Raw genomic sequence first — 17,365 nt, 5'->3', positions numbered from 1 at the left:
TACCCGATTAGGAAAGACGTCTGAATTACCCGAACGGGAAAGTGGATCAATGCCGAACGGACTTTTGATGCGTTGGAGGGGAGATGATTGCCACCTGATGTGGGCTGGCATTTGCAGGAAGGACGAGGACCAAATGTATGTCTATTTACGATTATAGCACTATCTTTAATGAATTAGACACACCCATAGTATTATAACTACTTAACTATACCCTCATACACTATCTTAAACAACCATAGTAGTCAAGTATAGTAAGGGTATTGATACTTCCGCTCATGCCACACTCTAACTTCGGAATTGGTTCAATAGATTCTTGGAGGTCACACTGAGCTTATGGCGGGATGCAAACTTGTCTGAAGCATATCAAAACATGGAGGCTATCGCGGCCGAGGCAGCACTACATGAATATCGAAAGGACCTGGAAAATTCGAACTACGAGGCTGCTCGAGATCAGCTTGACCAGTGCATGTTACAAGACAGGTCATACTTAAAGGCTTCCCGCACAAAAGGCATGAAAGAAAAGGATTCTATCACTATTAGAAAGGTGTTTGAACAGGAGTAGATGATATAATAAGAGTAGACTGTAAACGCTGGTTGAGGCTTGTTCACGGCCCTAGGCCAATTGGCAGCCGCGCGGATTCACCGTTTTGCATATTTGCCCCTAGACCATCACAAGAGTCTGGTAAGGGAATTTCTTCGGTGAGTTCCTGATACATTGGGGTAGCACGAGGTTGATACAGGCCAGGAGCACTATCGGAATTGATTCCCGAGATCTCCAAGCACAGGATGAAGTTGATTGAAGGGCGTTGGGTTCAGAGCCTCAACCAATCCACTGCGGGAAATATAAAGAACCCAACCAGTTTCATCTGAACTACACCATGAGCAGCCCGCCCAATCTTTATCCTCCAAAAACCAAAGCCAAAAGCACGGTTCCAAGAAACATAAAAATCACAAGAGCCCCCGAAGCGGCTTCTCCCACGCCACCGTAATACATGATAGCATAATACGGAATTCTATCATCCCCCTGCATCCTCGCAAAGGATGATTGGAACCCGCGTACATTAAACGCAAGATATGCCCCGGTGACCACCATAAAAAGGCCCAAAATCAGTTGCATGGCCCCATAGTAGAAGCCCTTCTCGCGCAGCCACTTTGTGCAAAGCACAAGCGCAAGACCGTAGATAACAGAGATGGCCGGAGGAAAGACAGCAACCACCGCATTTGCGAAGACGTTTCCCATCAGCCGTTCGAATGAGTGGGCAACGATGCCATTTTCGGGGTCTGTGATTTCTGATCGCGCTCGGTCTCGCAGGATGATGGAGAATCTTGCAATAGCCGAGTTTAGGCCAGCCAATGCCAGGCCCAGAATGGAACAGGCAATAACGGCAAGACGTGCCCGGATCATTTTCGTGGGAGGAGAGTCAGGCATTTTGAGTAGACTATGTTGAAGCTATCCAGGTGGTGCCTCGATGAAAGTTCTATGCGCTGAGTATAGGGATATGAATGAGCAATATGGCATATCACTTGGTGCGTTCTATATCATTCTATACATGCTGAGCACTGCCTCAAAGTGTATGGGAGATCCCAGTATTTATATAAGAAATCGGTACTTGGATCTTTAAACACAAGATCTTACATTTGCAGCGGAAAGTTCCAGTAATTAGCTACCATGAAAAGAGTCTTTCTACTAGAACAAATGATTGTACTAACAATGAGATTTATAAAGTTTCTAGCAAATTGTATTATATGAAGCAATACTCCAAAATAAGTTTAGTGAATGTAGAATAAGAGAAGTGGTATAGATGTAGCAAGTCCCAGTAAATCTAAACAAATGTAGTTATTCTTTTCTAAAATCTATTCGAGTCTAGTCCAATAATTCAAACCCATTAATCTAAAACGCCAATATGATAATCATAACATCAATCAAGCAGAAGCGCAGTGGCCGCCGTCCACCCGCAAGTCTGTCCCCGTCATGAATCCACTGCCATCAGCCAGCATGTATACCGTCGGGGCCTTGAAGTCCTCGGGCACACCGAGGCGGCCGAGCAGCGCGCCGCGCATCCAGGTCTCCTCGACTTCGGGCTTTTCTTGAAGGAGGGCGTCGGTCATAGCGGTGCGGATGTACTAATTTTATTGAGTGTTAGTTCCTGCATTCATCAAAGGGTATGAGAAGAAGGGAGGGAGGTCGGGACATACACCAGCAGATAGAGTGTTCACGCGAATGTTATACTGTCCCCATTCCTGGGCGACGGAGCGACACATTTGGTGCACGGCGGCCTTGGAGGAGTTGTAGGCCGAGCAGGTGAGACCCTGTAATAGTTCAATCAGCGAATGATTCCTAGGAGGGGGGGGGGTCCATGTTGGCCATTCCAGCAGGATCGTGGTGCAAGAATCCAAAGCAAAGGCAATACATACCCGGTTCGCAATCTGCCCCGACATTGAAGCAATCATAACAATGCTTCCAGGGGTGCCCTGCTCCTTGAAGATCCGCGCGCAGTGTTTCGCAGGAATAAAAGTTCCAATGACACTGTTCACTCATTAGCAACCCCCTTCCAATCCTACACCTTTAAACCCAAGAGAAACGACTTACTTAACATCCATCATCTTCCTCCACCCATCAATCGGATACTCCAAAGCGGGCACCATCTGCTGAATACCCGCGCAAGTGATCGCGCCACGCAACGGCATCCCCCGTCTCAAGCCCTCCGCGGCAATCGCCTCCAACGCGGCCTGTGTCGCCGCTTCATCCGAAATATCGCATTTCGTGTACGTCGCCTGCAGACCGCGCGCCGTCGCGAGTTTCTGCAACGCCGCCCATTCGGTGCTCGGCTCGATCAGGTCCATGCAGGCGACGTCGCCGCCGGCTTCGAGCACGGCGTTCGCGAGAACGATACCGAGACCGCGACCGCCGCCGGTAATTGCGACGGTGCGCTGGCCGAGCGAGAAGAGGTTGGTGGCCACGGAGGGGTTCTGGATGGAGGCGGGCACGCCGGGGGTGGTGAGTTCGGGGGCGATGGAGGGGGTCATTTTGACGGGCGTAGACAGGGAGGTGTTGTGGTATGGAGTAGACGGCTTTTCTCTAAAAAGTGGACTTGTGAAAGAAAGTAATTTGGAGGAAGATCGGTGACGACTCCATCTATTTGAATGTCGAGTTCACAGCGCTTATCTACAACCTAACTGAGTAGGTAGGGGAAGAAGAACAACTCATACTGCAGATTCCACTGACTGCAGAGTCCACCAGACATGGATCAGACCCCAATCTTCGAATCAGTTGCTCATCAGGGCCAAAACAATGCTTAGCCTTACCAACGAGAGCAAGTCTTCGACCGGGGAGAAATTCTCTCCACAAAAGCAGCAACGGTGGACCCTCTCGTGCTGCAGCGCTTAGGGCTTCCCGATCGGGTAACCCGGGTGCCAGACTTTGTTGCCGATCCCCACATTTCCGTCATCTCTGGTCTGGAGAAGCTTGGGTCGGCTAAAACATTAGTTCCTTGGGGTTAGCTTGATATCTGTCCCGTATGGCTTCGGCGTACGGACTTGTCCCGGGCGGAATCCGGGGTTGATGTAAGGGATGTCAGTGATAGATGGGTGATGTCTAGCAATCTAAGTAAGAATGATCAGAGTCTGTAGTAATTAATTCAATTGCTACAACAGTATAGGGCAGAGCTAGTCATGCAAGATAGATCGATAGGACTAAACCAACTGATCAAGTAAAATAAAATTCATGTCCGAACCGAAACCGGATTCCTGACGACCGGTGCGCCATTAAATCCTCCCCGTCGTCAATTTCTCCCCGCAATTCGCGGATCCATCAGTCCATCGTTCAGCTGTGACGCAGACAGGGTTTCCCCGTTTTATCCCGTGTCGTGTCTAACTTGTCGTATATAAATTCCGATATGGCCCCATGGGGTCATTGACCCTGACTTGAACCGGTATCATCAGACACGACGGCATCATGACTTTTCTCGTGGGAAAGCCTCTGACCTACGCCATTACGGCCACTGCCGGTAGTGGCTTCCTACTATTTGGGTATGACCAAGGTGTTATGTCCGGTCTGTTGAGCGGCGAGGCTTTTGTCAAGACGTTCCCCGAGATCGATACCACTACGGGCGGGAATGGAAGCTCGTCGTTACAGGGCACGGTGTGAGTTGTCTCTATTGCATTTAAAGGTCGAGAGCTGATGGCTGACTGAATATAGCGTTGCTATCTACGAGATTGTATGTTGATGCTTACGACGTTCCAGGAGAGTATACTGACTTGTTAGGGTTGCTTTCTCGGTGCCCTGGTCTCCCTGTTTGCGGGTGAACGCTTGGGCCGTCGTATGTGCATTATGCTGGGCTGCATCATCCTCAGCATCGGTGCTGCCCTGCAGACCAGTGCCTACTCGATCCCTCATATGATTGTCGGTCGGGTTGTGGCGGGCATTGGAAACGGTCTCAACACTAGTACTATTCGTACGTATCTCGGGCTATATGGGTTAATGGGATCTGACGATAGTAGCTGTATGGCATTCGGAACTGAGCAAGGCTGCGAGTCGAGGAAAGGGGGTGAGTATTCTTGGTGCCCATCGACCTCACCATCCTCTAACAAATTTCAGCTTGCTATCGAACTTTGCATCAATATCTTCGGCGTCATGACTGCCTACTGGGTTGGTATGTTCAGAGATTCTTCCCGCTGCTCTCAGCCATCCAGCTAACGAGATAGACTACGGTATGAGCTACGTGCTCAACGAATCACAGTTTCGATTCCCAATTGCCCTACAGATTCTCTTCGCCATCATCACGTTTATTGGCGTGCTGATTCTCCCGGAGTCGCCTCGTTGGGTAAGCCTCTCGCCCACTTATAATGACCTCTTCTAATAAAAAATAGCTCGTTGCACACGGCCGAGCCGACGAAGCTCGTCACGTCCTCTGGGCCATTCAGCCCAACGCCCGAGAGATCGAGGAGACCGATCCCGTTGTCAACCTCGACGTTGCAGAGATTGCACAGGCCGTGGCCGAGGAGAATAGTGCCACCGAGGAGGGTTCTTTCAAGATGGTGTTCAAGAACGGACCGCAGCGGTTCTTCCACCGCACGCTCTTGGGTATGGGTGGCCAGATGATGCAGCAGTTGTCGGGTGTCAATCTGATTACCTACGTGAGTCTCCCTGCTATCTTCTCATGACGAAACTAATGGTGTCGTAGTATAACACCGTCATCTTTGAAAAATCTGTCGGGATGAGTCACAACACGGCGCTCTTGCTGGCCGGCTTCAACGGCGTGGCATATTTCTTGTCGACTTTGGTTCCGATCTGGACGATCGATCGGTTAGTGACGCCCTCCCTTTGTTTGTACTGTGTCTAACAAATGATAGTCTTGGACGCCGAAAGCTAATGCTTTTCGCCGCTGCCGGACAATGTGCCTGCATGGCCATCTTAGCCGGGACAGTCTGGGACGGCAGCCACGCGTCCGGCTTGGTGGCGACCGTCATGCTTTTCCTGTTCAATTTCTTCTTTGGAGTCGGCTTGCTGGCCATCCCGTGGTTGTGTATGTTTTCTCTCTCACATTGTTGTCTCGTAACTAACCCACTATAGTACCCGCGGAATACGCACCCCTGGCTATTCGAACCCGCGCAGCTGCCCTGGCCACGGCAACCAACTGTACGCCTCCCTCCCATTTTGTTGATATATCTAGACCCAATTAACAAGTAACTAGGGATCTTCACCTTCCTGGTCGTGGAAATCACCCCCGTCAGTATCGACAACATTGGCTACCAGACGTATATTTACTTTGCGGGTAAGTCATACCTCCAGGTCACGAAGACCAACACCAACACCAACACCAATAACAATAATAATACTGACGACCTCGATAGTATTCAATTTCTCCTTCCTCCCGCTCATCTACTTCTTCTACCCCGAGCCCCGCAACCTCACGCTGGAGCAGGTGGATCGGCTGTTCACGGGCGAAAAGGTGCTGCTGCACTGGCATCCGTCGATGGGAGCCGCGGGGGATCCGAACCATCGCGTGGGCGAGAAAGAAGCGGAGTCGGTGGGGGTGCAGCATGTCGAGTGAGAAATTACGGAATATGCAAAGAGTTTGAGTTAGACGGGATGGCGATTGTTTATGGTCTGATGTTTCTTCAATTTTGTATGAGTACCCTAAATTCCGTATTGCTACTATTAGATCTGTCTACATTATGGTCATTGTTTCTATTCTATGTTATGTTTATATTCATTTCTGTCTAGGACCTGCATTTCTATCGCTCAAAATTTTATAATTTTTTATTTACTTTAGCAACTACGTGTTTCTACTCCGACTGTACTCCGTAATCTTTCCCTCTTTCGACCAACATCCCGACCGGCCTCGTCTCGGACACTCCCCGGTTCCCCCACAGTCTTTCCCGAGGCCGGGGAGCCTGCGCTTATCGCTACCCAAACAGGTAATCTACCCGATTCGGCAACGCTAGACGAGATCTCTGCCGTCATTCCTGCAGAACGGAGTAGTTCTGCCCCGGACGGACTTGTCTTCTCCATTTCCTATCGTCGCAATCCGTGGAGTCCAGACACTGACACTCACACTGAAACTGACACCCTCACTCTCCCATCCATGTCGTCGTCATCCCAACGGCCAACTTGCCAACATCCAACATTGTCAGTCAATATCACACCACCATGACGTCCACGCCAACGCCAACACCAGCTGCCCCTGATACTAGTACAACTAGTACTACTCCTACTGGGAATAGTGCCAGCGCCAATCGCCATGGCCATGGCCACGTACCGCGCAAACGCACCCGCACGGGTTGCTTGAATTGCAGTCGTCGACGACGGAAATGTATGTCCTTTCTTTGCTGGGCGTGTTCTTCTTACCTACCGTAGTATTCCAATGGTGATGACTATGATTACCGGAATGGGTAATACATCGGCTGGATTGGAGCTGGAGCTGGAGTTGATCTTAGTTCTATGCCGAGGCAAACTATGACTATTATTGTTGCTAGACGGATCAGATCGGGCTAACTTGACTCGTTCTCGCTCGTTTGTTCCTTGCAGGTGACGAAGCTAAGCCCACATGTACGGGATGCAAGCGTCGCGGCGACAAATGCCAATGGCGTATGTTGGGGTCGTTTCGGGATGCGAATCTGAAGGTCCTGGGGCCGGAGCATCCGTCTATGAATCAGGGTGGTGGTGCGGGTGGTGGTTCTGGGGTTGGGAATGGTGGGAGGGGTGCGAGGCAGAGTAAATTCAAGGTATATCGTTCTTTCCACCCACCTACTTGCGCCTGAGGTCGCTTCGTTCAGGGTTAGTGTTGACTGATCTGTTAGATTTTGAACGTGGTCCCTTCGGCATCCTCGTCGGCATCCCGACGGAGGAAGCATGGCGGCCCCGGTTCGGCCTCAGGGTCGGGTCAGCTTCAGGCTGAAAAGGAGGCTGTAGATGCGAGTACACCGTTGGCGTCGCCACGTGTAGAGACCCCTGCTCCGGCCCCGGTTCCGGTTCAGACTCAGGTCCAGGGTCCGGTACATCATTCAGTGCATACGCAGATGCATTCACCTCTGTCACATCCTCACCCTCACCCACATCCCGACTTCAACTGCCCCAGTCAAGCGCCTTCGCCGTCTCTCTCCAGCGGCATCTCATACCACCCATCATCACTCCGACCTTTCGACCCTCACTCGCCATCCGACACCATCCCCCTCGACGACGCCCCTGCACCGACCACCCAGCACCAGCCCTATCTCCACTCCAGCCCGGAATACGTCGTCGACGAACTCGGCGCCCTCCGTCACCTCCCCCACGGCGCGGCAGGCCATTCATTCGCGGCATCCTCAGGCCCGGATCCCTATCCGACCATCGCGTCGCCGCTCTTCGACCACAACGTCTTCTCGGACCCTGCGAACTTTAACAACGATGTCTTCCTGCCTGGCTCGGCGTATGAGGCGCTGCATACCGCGCTGCGCAATCGCCAGCTGTGGACCGCTCGACCAGATATTCCGAGTCGGGGCGGCTCGCCGGATGGGTTTGGCGGCGTGGCTGCGTCCGCGGACCAGATGATGGATGATGTGCGTTCTGGTCCGGGTCACGGTCCGGGTCACGGTCCAGGTCGGTATTTTGCGTTATCGCCGGAGAGGGAGAACGTCTTGTGGCAGAATTATTTGAATGAGATTTGTCTGTGGGTGCGTTCAGTCTTTTACCTTTTTCTCCCCTTCCACACCTCTCTATACCTTCTAGTCCCTCAGCACAACAAAGAACAGCACCAGCTAACGACAGCAATGAGAAACAGCTCGACATGTTCGACAACCACCGCCACTTCGCATCCACATTTCCCCAAATGGCCAAATCAGCTACCCACCTCCGCTACTCCATCCTGGCCCTCTCAGCGCGCCAGATCGAACGCAAACAGAACGAGAAATCCCAGTCCGAGAGCCTCTCGCTGTATCAGGAAGCCATTCACTTGCTGCTGCCGGAGCTGGAAAGTAAATCGACGCCGGTGATCGCGTCGTGTGTAATTCTTTGCGTGTTGGAAATGTTAAGTTGTATGTCTGCTTTTGCCCTTTTGGTCCTTTTTGTTCCCTACCTAGAGTATATGGTAGGGGTTTGGTATAGGATGGATGCTAATTTGAGTGTGGTGGGAAGGCAACCCCAAAGAATGGCGACGACATCTAGACGGCTGCGCGTATCTTATTCAAGCGGCTGAGATTAACGGGTTCTCAGGGAAAGAGGAACAGGCGCTTTTTTGGTGTTTTGCGAGGATGGGTCAGTCCTTGTCCCCTTCACATTGATACTGTGCATATATGCTGACAAATGCGTATGTGAGGGCATACAGACGTCTGCGGTGGCCTCATCTCCGAGGAAGAAACCATCATCCCCATGAGCCACTGGATCCCCAAGAACATGGACCCACGAGAAGCCAGCGCCCTATTCCTTTCGTCATCGGATGTCTGCACGTTCGACACGTACGCGAACTACACTGTGTATTTGTGTGCGCAGACGCTGGGCGTGCTGTTCGGTGCGTCATCGTCGACGCGTACATCCACGGCGGCGGCGTCGTCTGCATCTTGTGTCTCGTGTCAGTACCTAGGTGGTAGTCCGCGGGATGATTCCGGGGAAGAGTCGTATCCAGTGCGGTGGAAACGGCTGTTTGATTGCGTGGAGGAGTGGTACGAGAAGAGGCCGTGTCAGATGAAGAGTATTTTTAGTGTCGCGGCGGGGGGTACCCTAGGTGGTGGTGGTGGTTGGGGGAGAGGTGGTCGAGATAGGGGGAGAGGGGAGAGGGAGAGGCCCTTTCCGACGGTGTTGTATGGGAATGGGTCGGCTAGTATGTTTCCTATGCTTTCTTTTTTCTTACGTCGATCATTTGGATGAGGATGAGATGCTGATTTTGCTTCTAGTTTCGGGAAACCAGCTGTACCATGTGTGTGCGCTGCTCTTATTACAACGGAAGCCGAAGACACTGGCGTTGGCGAAGAGGCCGGTGAGTTTCAATACTATCTATATTTACAAATATACATGCCTGTCCTGGCATCTACGATTCACCACCACACAGTCAAGCTAATCTACCTTTCCACTCTCCAGAAATCCCCCCTCTGGCACGCCCGCCAAATCTGCGCCATCTCGGCATCAAACACACACCAGTAAGTCCCAGTCACTAACTCCCTTTTTCCCTTGACCCCATCCCCACAACCTCCTATCCCTAACAAAACTGACCCAAAATCAAAAAAACAGTGGCTGCTGGACAAACGCCCTCCAAGCGCTCTGGGTAGCCGGAAAAGCCATGTCGCATTACTCCGAACACGCCGCGATCGTGGACACATTGACGCGCATCGAGCGCGAGACGGGATGGGCGACGGCGTGGCGGGTAGAAGATTTGAAGGAGTTTTGGGGTGATGATGATGTTGATGGGGATTGGGGGTTTGAGGATTGATTGATTGTTCAGGTTGGATGGTTTGGTGGTGGTGGGAAGTTGGGTTTTGGGGAGAGACTCTCAGTAGAAAGGGGACATTGTGCTATGCAGAGTTATGGCGGATTATGTGACTATGTGCTATGAAATGAGATGCTACGACTCGACAGAATAGATGAATAGACGAGCAAGGACAGTTAGACAGACGAAGACATAAGGTGCGAGAAAGGGGAGAAAGGGAGAGAGAGAGATAACGGGACAGGGAGACGAGGGAGTTCGAAACCAGGAGCCCATGCATTCCTGAATCCAGGCACCGGATGATCAGGGACCTCCTATCCCTGATGCCGTAGCAACCGGTCTCGAATTTATCCCTTGGTGGCTGTTTCCGGGCCAATTCTCCGGTATGCAGGGGTTGGGTGCGAGAATATTGTAATTCAGGGTTATGGTCGTAGGTATTGGTCGGAGTTATTTGCCATTGACTTCTTGCGTCTAGTTTACTTTTGCTTTCGCCAATTGTGAAGAATGAAGGGAGTTGAGGATAACTACTCCGTATGGTCTGCGGAGTAGGTTTGGACGGAGGTTTAGATGAGGGAATTGAACCAAGGGATGAAAACGAGGAGAGAATAAGAAAGGAGGGGAAAGGGGAAAGGGCAAAAGGCAAAGGAAAGAGAAAATAAGGGATGCGAGAGTTTGCTGTTTCTACTCTCTAGTTAATTGTTAACAGATGTTCTGTGCGAGGACTTATATTTAGAAGTGTACGGAGTACATCGCGAAGAACGGGGAGGGTGCTGCTATTTTAATCGTGAGGGTTTTGGCGCAGTCATAGCGAGTTTGTCGCAATATAATTAGTAATAGAAGGTTTCGTATAGAACGTAAAAGCCATTCATGTTCCTTGATAATTTGAGCTTGTATGGATGGGAACCTTTGATGCTTTCGTGGTTGATGATAAGTAGAGCAGTCATTATTGGTAATGGTTCAAACTCGGAGAAAGACGATAGAGTCATTTGGTCGTCACTTCGGGATTGCATACGATTTTGAGAGTGTGGGTGAAAATGTACTGACAAACAGGTTCTAGATGCAAAGATAGTAGAGTTGTAAGTGTTAGGAGTAACTATATACAATAGGGATATATATATATCAAGTACTACAATCTATTTAGGGCAACAATATATATCCATAGGTTTACCCAGTCCACACATGTTATATATATAGTATCGAGGGGCTACTCCTATCGCTGTTCGGCCCAGAACAAACATCCTACCCTGAAACCATAACACAAAGTAATAGTATACTTTATAACAGATGAATCCCATCCAACCGCCGCATCCATATCCTCGGTCCACAGTCAAAGTCTAGATCCAAGGATACGAGCTAATATTGCCCCGGAGATGACAGCGGAGTGAATCCCTGGTCCCAAAGGAATGCAAGTGGCCGAATGCAGTGAAATGTTTCAGGCACCACGTTGAGTTCATTTGGCAAGTGCCAGCAGCTATACACCGCCAGAAGCAAGTTAAGGCAGTTGCCAGCCAACCAGCCTTTCTTCACTCTTTCGATCTAACGTCTGTCGCATTTTGATTGATAAAATCCTAAGTGATCGTCGCATACTTCTCGCTGTATACCCTATCATACTTGGACCTTGCGGAGGGGTTCGGTTATCGCATTTGCATCGATTATCGTGTGTTTTGCATGTTTTTGATACCTTTGGTTGACATCCTCGAACCTCCTACGCCCTATCCATCCAACCTAGAAAGCAAACAAAACAAAGATAAAATGAGTTCGCCCGACCTATCACCCGTCGGGGTCAAATTCGCCCTCAAAGATGAAAAGCGCGCCGTCTCGTCCTCCAGCACCCTCGCCGTTGTCTCCGAGAGCGATTTCCTCCCGCCGCCCGCCACAGCCCTCACGGCCCCTCCACCAGGGGAGTTCGACCCCAGCGTGGGCGCAAAGCCCTCGTCGCCTTTCTACAGACACGCCACGCCATCGGTCAGTTTGGCCAAGTTGAAAGGCCGCACGAAGAACTCCGCCTCGCCCTGCGCCGACAATCTCTACGACCTCGAGAACAATACCCTGATTACTACACAAGCGTCTATGGGGGAGGACGGAAGCCATCGGGAATCGAAGCTCTGGGCTCAAGAGAAGCGACGGTGCGGGTGTATGAGATCTCTGTCGAAGAGACAACGGCTGGTGTTGAAGGCGGTCATTGCGATCGGGACGCTAGGGAGTATGATGGCCATCGCGCTGGGGATTACGGCGGCCGTTGGAGGAGGGGTGTGGAGGTCAGATCATCAGCATCGAGTTATTGGCTAAGGAGGGGGAAATGTTCCTGAGCTGCGCGTGTGATTTCATCCTCGGAGTTGAGCCATAAGTTGTCAGGATGGACTGGACAGCGGCATATTGGGTCGCAAGACTCGCAACGGAGGGAATTGATATGGCGACTCCGATGTAAATGTACTCGCTACGGGAGGCTGTACAGAAGCGGGAATGGGGATGAAGCGTGTATGCAGTCAGTTGAACGAGGTGGAAGAATGAAGCTATTGATATGATATTCTTACGCTGACGACGATCCACCGGGCTGGTGCCTGGGTGCCTGGGTGCCTGGAACTAAGGGCAGCACACTAAAGTCTCGGTTGTGCGGAAGAACAACGGCCCGACCACGTGATATATGCCACACATAAAAGAGCCTCGACTCATCCCTTCTTTCCTCTTCTTTTCTTTTTCTTTCCACATCAAAAAGTTAACAGAACCTGCCACGACCCCCGCCCAGAATTTCCCACGGCGGTGCGTTGCCTTCGGTCCTCCGGGACTGATCGGTTCTGGAGAATAATTTCCTTGATAGGAAGTTTGCCTCTCGTTGGGTCCTCTTCAGTGAGGGCGATGAGGGGGGAATGTCGATAGACGGGATACATACCTTTTCATAGTCAAATCTTTTCGTAGTCATTCGAGGCGTACGCCTCAGCATCGTATCATGAATTGGTCGAACCGTTCGTTCAATTCGGGTCTGGAACGAGGACGCTGTAAGTCGAATTCTGTTTCGCGTGTGGACATGCTGGACTGCCATGCTATCTTGTAGGCGCGGCTGTTGGTGCCTGTTGTGCCAAGCTCAATGATGCCAAGCACTGCAGTCCTCGGGCAGCGTGTGAGCCCTGGCAAAAGGCCCGGTAAAGACTTCCACGGATGTCGAAGGAACTACGGAGGACTCCGTATACTGGCTCCCATCTCCAGCAACGGCAGGTTGCATGACGAGCTTTGCTCCGTTCTTGCATTCATCGAATCATTCGGTCATCCCGCCGGCAGACCATCCCCATCTAGTTTGTTTACATACCGATCCACAGGCGAAACTCGCTCGGGATATGAGGAATGTCCTCCCAGACAGGGAATCTTGGAACTGCTCTCCCGCGAGGCCACTGAACACCTCGGTGCCAGGATCGCACCCATTCTTGAGGAACATTCTCATCCTCCAAACAATGCTGTGACCATCTTTGTTTATTTGCTCGTGCGGCGGACTTGGCATACCATCGCTCCTGGATCACAACACCTGATGCATGATATAAGGTTGCAGGACTGCCAGGGAGTCTCTGGATGTTGGTTCGTAGGTTAATCTCGAGTCGCGGCAGGATATAGTTCGAAATTTCATTCTTTTCTTCTTTTTTTCCCCCTTCGACAGTCCTAACATTTGGCCGCTTGGCCCGAAGTCGCTCTTTTTGTTATCTACCATTCTCTCGACCATAATTTCGCCAACCCGGTATAGTATTTAATTCGACAAAACCAAACACAGCAACATGAAAGGATTGCACGGAGGTATTCCCATCGCGGTCCTGGCCGCAGTGGCTAGGGCTCAAGTTGATGTCATCGGTGGACCTGACGGCTTCAACTCTGGCAACACGGGAGGTGTCATCACCGACAATGACTTTGGCCGAGCGAGCGCCGAGGTGAACAAGGACGATCACCACCTGGATATCAACACCAAGACCAAGGTCGATGTGGACTACGACGCCTACCCCGACCCGTACTGGCACCACTGGCACCCGGACGGCCGGCCTCACTGGAGAAAGGCCCGTGGCCACGGGGGTGACACCGTCATCGGAGGGCCCAACGGTATAGACACTGGAAACGACGCGGCCTTGCCCACGAAGAATGAGGCTGCGTCGAGTGTCAAGGAAGCGAACATTGACGACCACTCGGACCATTACAAGGGCAAGGGCAAGGTCGATGTGGACTCGGACTGGCACCACCACAAGCGTGAGCCCAGCGGTCGAAACCCACCTGCTACCCTGATTGACGGTCCTGGCGGTATCGACACTGGCAACAGCGCTTCTTTGCCAACCACCAACAAGTTCGCGTCCTTCTATAAGGAGCACAATCAGGATGATCACTCGGTCGATATCGACCAGAAGTTCAAGTATGATTACGATGTGCACGGCCACCCTTATCCAGTGCCTGTTCCTGCGCCGCACTGGAAGCGCGAGCCTGGTCATTCGCACAAACCCCCTGCTACTCTCATCGACGGCCCTGGTGGTATTGATACTGGCAATGGCGCGTCCTTGCCGACCACCAACCAATTCGCATCTGTCTATAAGGAGCACAATCAAGACGACCATTCTGCGGACTTCGACCAGAAGTTCAAGTATGATTACGACGTACACGGCCATCCGTACCCGGTCCCGGTGGCTGTGCCTCACTGGAAGCGCCAACCTGGTCATTCGCACCCTGCTGCTACACTGATCGATGGACCCGGCGGTGTCGATAGTGGTAACAGTGCTTCCCTGCCGACGACTAACCAGTTTGCCTCATTCTACAAAGAACACAACCAGGACGACCACTCTGTCGATGTCGACACGAAGTTTGACTATGATCAGGATAATCATTTTCACCCTTATCCCGTTCCTGTGCCCGCCCATCCCCATCACTGGAAGGCTCGCAACCTGGGTGACACTGCCATCGATGGCCCCGGCGGTGTTGACACTGGTAGTTCCGCCTCCGTCCCCACGAAGAACGAGCTCGGAGTTGGTTACAGTGAAACCAACATCGACGATCATTCCGTTGACATTCACCACAAGACTGATGTCGATGTTGACACCCACTGGGACTACCCGGTGCCGGTCCCTGTTCACCCTCACTGGCCGCACCACGGGCCGCACCACCTGAAGGGCCGTAACTTTGGAAACACCGCCGTCGACGGCTCAGGAGGCGTTGACAGGGGCAGCGATGCCTCCATCCCAACCAAGAATGCGTTGGCTTTCGGCTACAAAGAAACTAACATCGATGATCACTCCGTCGACATCGATACCAAGACCGATATTGACATCGATACGGACTTTCACGCGGTGCCCTACCCTGTCCACTACCACCCTCACCCGCACCACTTCCACGGCAGAGGATTGGGTGACACGCTCATCGATGGCCCGGGTGGTGTCGACTCAGGCAATGGCTTCTCCGCTCCCACCGACAACGAGTTTGCCTCGGGCTATGATGAGGTGAACAAGGATGACCATTCTTTTACGGGCAAGGCTTCTGCCGATTGGGACATTGACAACCACTACGCGTACCCGTACCCTTACCCTGTCCCTGGTCACCCCCATCACCCTGTTGCTGGTCACCCCCATCACTGGAAGGCTCGCTCACACCCGTCTGTTCATCCTTGGAAGGATGTCACGCTCATTGATGGCCCTGGTGGAATTGACACTGGCAATGACGCCGATCTTTCGACGACCAACACATTCCTGTCTGATTATGACGAGTTCAACAAGGACGACCACTCGTACACTAGCAAGGCGGCCGCCGATGTCGATATTGACAACCACGTCCCGTACCCAGCGCCTGTCCCCGTCCCTGGCCACCCTCATCACTGGAAGGCTCGCGGACATCATGAGCGTCCTGTCACCGTTATCGGAGGACCTCACGGCATCGACACCGGCAACACCGCTGACCTTTCGAGCGTTAATACTGCCACCAGTGGCTACGACGAGTTCAACCGCGACGATCATTCTTTCGACGCCAAGGCCAAGGCCGATGTTGACATTGACTACCGTCGCTCTCTCCATGCGCGTTCCGGAAATGACCTGATCGATGGCCCCGGAGGTATCGATACTGGAAATGGCTTCTCTGCTCCCACGAACAACCACGTCGTCACAGGGTACAGCGAGTACAACGAGGATGACCACTCGGTTGACGTCGATTCCAAGACTGACGTTGATGTTGATGGGCACTTCCACCCTGTCCCCTTCCCCCATCCCGTCCCTGTCCCGCACCCTGTGCCTGCTCCCCATCACCCTGAGCACCCCGAACACCCCGAGCACCCCGAGCACGAGGAGCATCACGACCACCCCGAGCACGAGGAGCATCACGACCACCCCGAGCACGAGGAGCACCACGACCACCCTGAGCACGAGGAGCACCACGACCACCCCGAGCACGAGGAGCATCACGACCACCCCGAGCACGAGGAGCACCACGACCACCCTGAGCACGAGGAGCACCACGAGCCGCCGCCTGCTCCTGCTCCTCACCATGAACCAGCCCCCGCTCCTGTTCATGCGCCTGTCCCTGTCGAGGCGCCTACCGCCGAAGCCCATGTTCCCCACGAACCTCCCAAGCCTAACCCTGCTCCTGAGGCGGTCGGCCAGCACAACCCCCAGGGCGAGGAAACCCACCAGCCTCCCAGCCCCCAAGTCGAATCTCCTGAGCCCTCGGTGCACTATGAACCTGCTTCTCCCGCTCCGTACGTGCCGAACACGCCCAACATGCCGAGTGGCAACACGGGACCAGACTTCTCCCAGCCCATCGTGCACAGTGCTCCTGCGGCGCCCGCTCCGTCTGCCCCGTTCTTCAATGAGAACAGTTACCAGCCCGTTCCCCCAGCTGCCTACAACTTCCCATCGCAAGCTGGTCCTGCCACCTCGGTCGCGCACGCTGCTGAAACCCAACCCGCTGCTGTCTTCCACGGGATGGCCGCTCCTTCGTCCTCTGTCGCACATGTCGCCCTGACCTCCACCGTGACCGTGCCCCAGCCCTCCTCCTTCGCCAAGATCCCCGTCTTCGTGCCGCAGTCATCCTCGGATGTCTCGTCTGCTGCACATGGTCCCGCCTCCAGTACCGTTGTGGTGCACCCGACCGGCGTCGCCGCCTCCTCTCCCACCGCGGCCTCGAGCGCTGCCATCGCCTCGCGCGCTGACACCGTTTTCACAGGCGGTGTTGCTCACCTCACCCCCCATGCTGGCGTCTTCTCAGTCGTTTGTGGTGTCGTTGGCCTGTTGGCGTTCGTCCTCTGAAATGTTTGGTTGAGAATAGTTCACTCTTTTGAGGCAGATTTGGTCTGACTGTTTTATTGTCGAGGGTTTAGCTGTCTTCTTTCGTTCGCTCGAATTATTGTAATGCATAACCTTTTTGTGGTCTTGTTAGTTTACTTCTTCTTTAATGTGCAAATGCATTTCTCTAAGTTCTTTCAATCTCTTCCACATATTGTAATCTTTAAACGTAAGAAGGCTCTG

The 17,365-nt window shown here is 52.5% G+C and overlaps 6 protein-coding genes across 6 annotated transcripts; 4 read left to right on the top strand and 2 right to left on the bottom strand.

The window, feature by feature from the left end:
• Positions 1–898: 898 nt before the first annotated feature.
• LDX57_006127 (uncharacterized protein) lies at positions 899–1,429 on the bottom strand (the record flags this gene model as incomplete). The annotated part of the gene is made up of 1 exon (XM_046087819.1): positions 899–1,429. The coding sequence occupies one exon, from the start codon at positions 1,427–1,429 to the stop codon at positions 899–901; it is 531 nt and encodes a 176-aa protein (XP_045943787.1).
• A 494-nt stretch (positions 1,430–1,923) lies between these two features.
• Positions 1,924–3,027, bottom strand: LDX57_006126 (oxidoreductase, short chain dehydrogenase/reductase family; the record flags this gene model as incomplete). Its single annotated transcript, XM_046087818.1, has 4 exons — positions 1,924–2,124; positions 2,197–2,310; positions 2,416–2,527; positions 2,591–3,027. The coding sequence occupies 4 exons, from the start codon at positions 3,025–3,027 to the stop codon at positions 1,924–1,926; spliced, it is 864 nt and encodes a 287-aa protein (XP_045943786.1).
• Positions 3,028–3,955: 928 nt separating this feature from the next.
• LDX57_006125 (uncharacterized protein) lies at positions 3,956–6,095 on the top strand (the record flags this gene model as incomplete). Its single annotated transcript, XM_046087817.1, has 12 exons — positions 3,956–4,143; positions 4,199–4,217; positions 4,265–4,454; positions 4,501–4,547; positions 4,598–4,652; positions 4,705–4,823; positions 4,870–5,136; positions 5,184–5,305; positions 5,353–5,525; positions 5,573–5,638; positions 5,694–5,774; positions 5,854–6,095. 12 exons carry the CDS (start codon positions 3,956–3,958, stop codon positions 6,051–6,053), a joined length of 1,527 nt encoding a protein of 508 aa, XP_045943785.1. The 3' UTR covers positions 6,054–6,095.
• Positions 6,096–6,382: 287 nt separating this feature from the next.
• LDX57_006124 (Zn(II)2Cys6 transcription factor) lies at positions 6,383–9,902 on the top strand (the record flags this gene model as incomplete). The annotated part of the gene is made up of 9 exons (XM_046087816.1): positions 6,383–6,815; positions 7,031–7,227; positions 7,303–8,154; positions 8,262–8,514; positions 8,615–8,734; positions 8,805–9,296; positions 9,370–9,452; positions 9,554–9,612; positions 9,704–9,902. Exons 1-9 carry the CDS (start codon positions 6,653–6,655, stop codon positions 9,900–9,902), a joined length of 2,418 nt encoding a protein of 805 aa, XP_045943784.1. The 5' UTR covers positions 6,383–6,652.
• A 1,662-nt stretch (positions 9,903–11,564) lies between these two features.
• Positions 11,565–12,185, top strand: LDX57_006123 (uncharacterized protein; the record flags this gene model as incomplete). The annotated part of the gene is made up of 1 exon (XM_046087815.1): positions 11,565–12,185. One exon carries the CDS (start codon positions 11,565–11,567, stop codon positions 12,183–12,185), a length of 621 nt encoding a protein of 206 aa, XP_045943783.1.
• Positions 12,186–13,657: 1,472 nt separating this feature from the next.
• On the top strand, positions 13,658–17,146 carry CweA (putative GPI anchored protein; the record flags this gene model as incomplete). The annotated part of the gene is made up of 1 exon (XM_046087814.1): positions 13,658–17,146. The coding sequence occupies one exon, from the start codon at positions 13,658–13,660 to the stop codon at positions 17,144–17,146; it is 3,489 nt and encodes a 1,162-aa protein (XP_045943782.1).
• Positions 17,147–17,365: the final 219 nt, after the last annotated feature.

This window comes from Aspergillus melleus (genome assembly GCF_016097325.1).
Source record: "Aspergillus melleus strain CBS 546.65 chromosome Unknown contig3, whole genome shotgun sequence".
Lineage (NCBI taxonomy): Eukaryota > Fungi > Ascomycota > Eurotiomycetes > Eurotiales > Aspergillaceae > Aspergillus > Aspergillus melleus.
The sequence above is the reverse complement of the archived record's forward strand: the minus strand, read 5'-3'. Positions and strand labels throughout refer to the sequence as shown.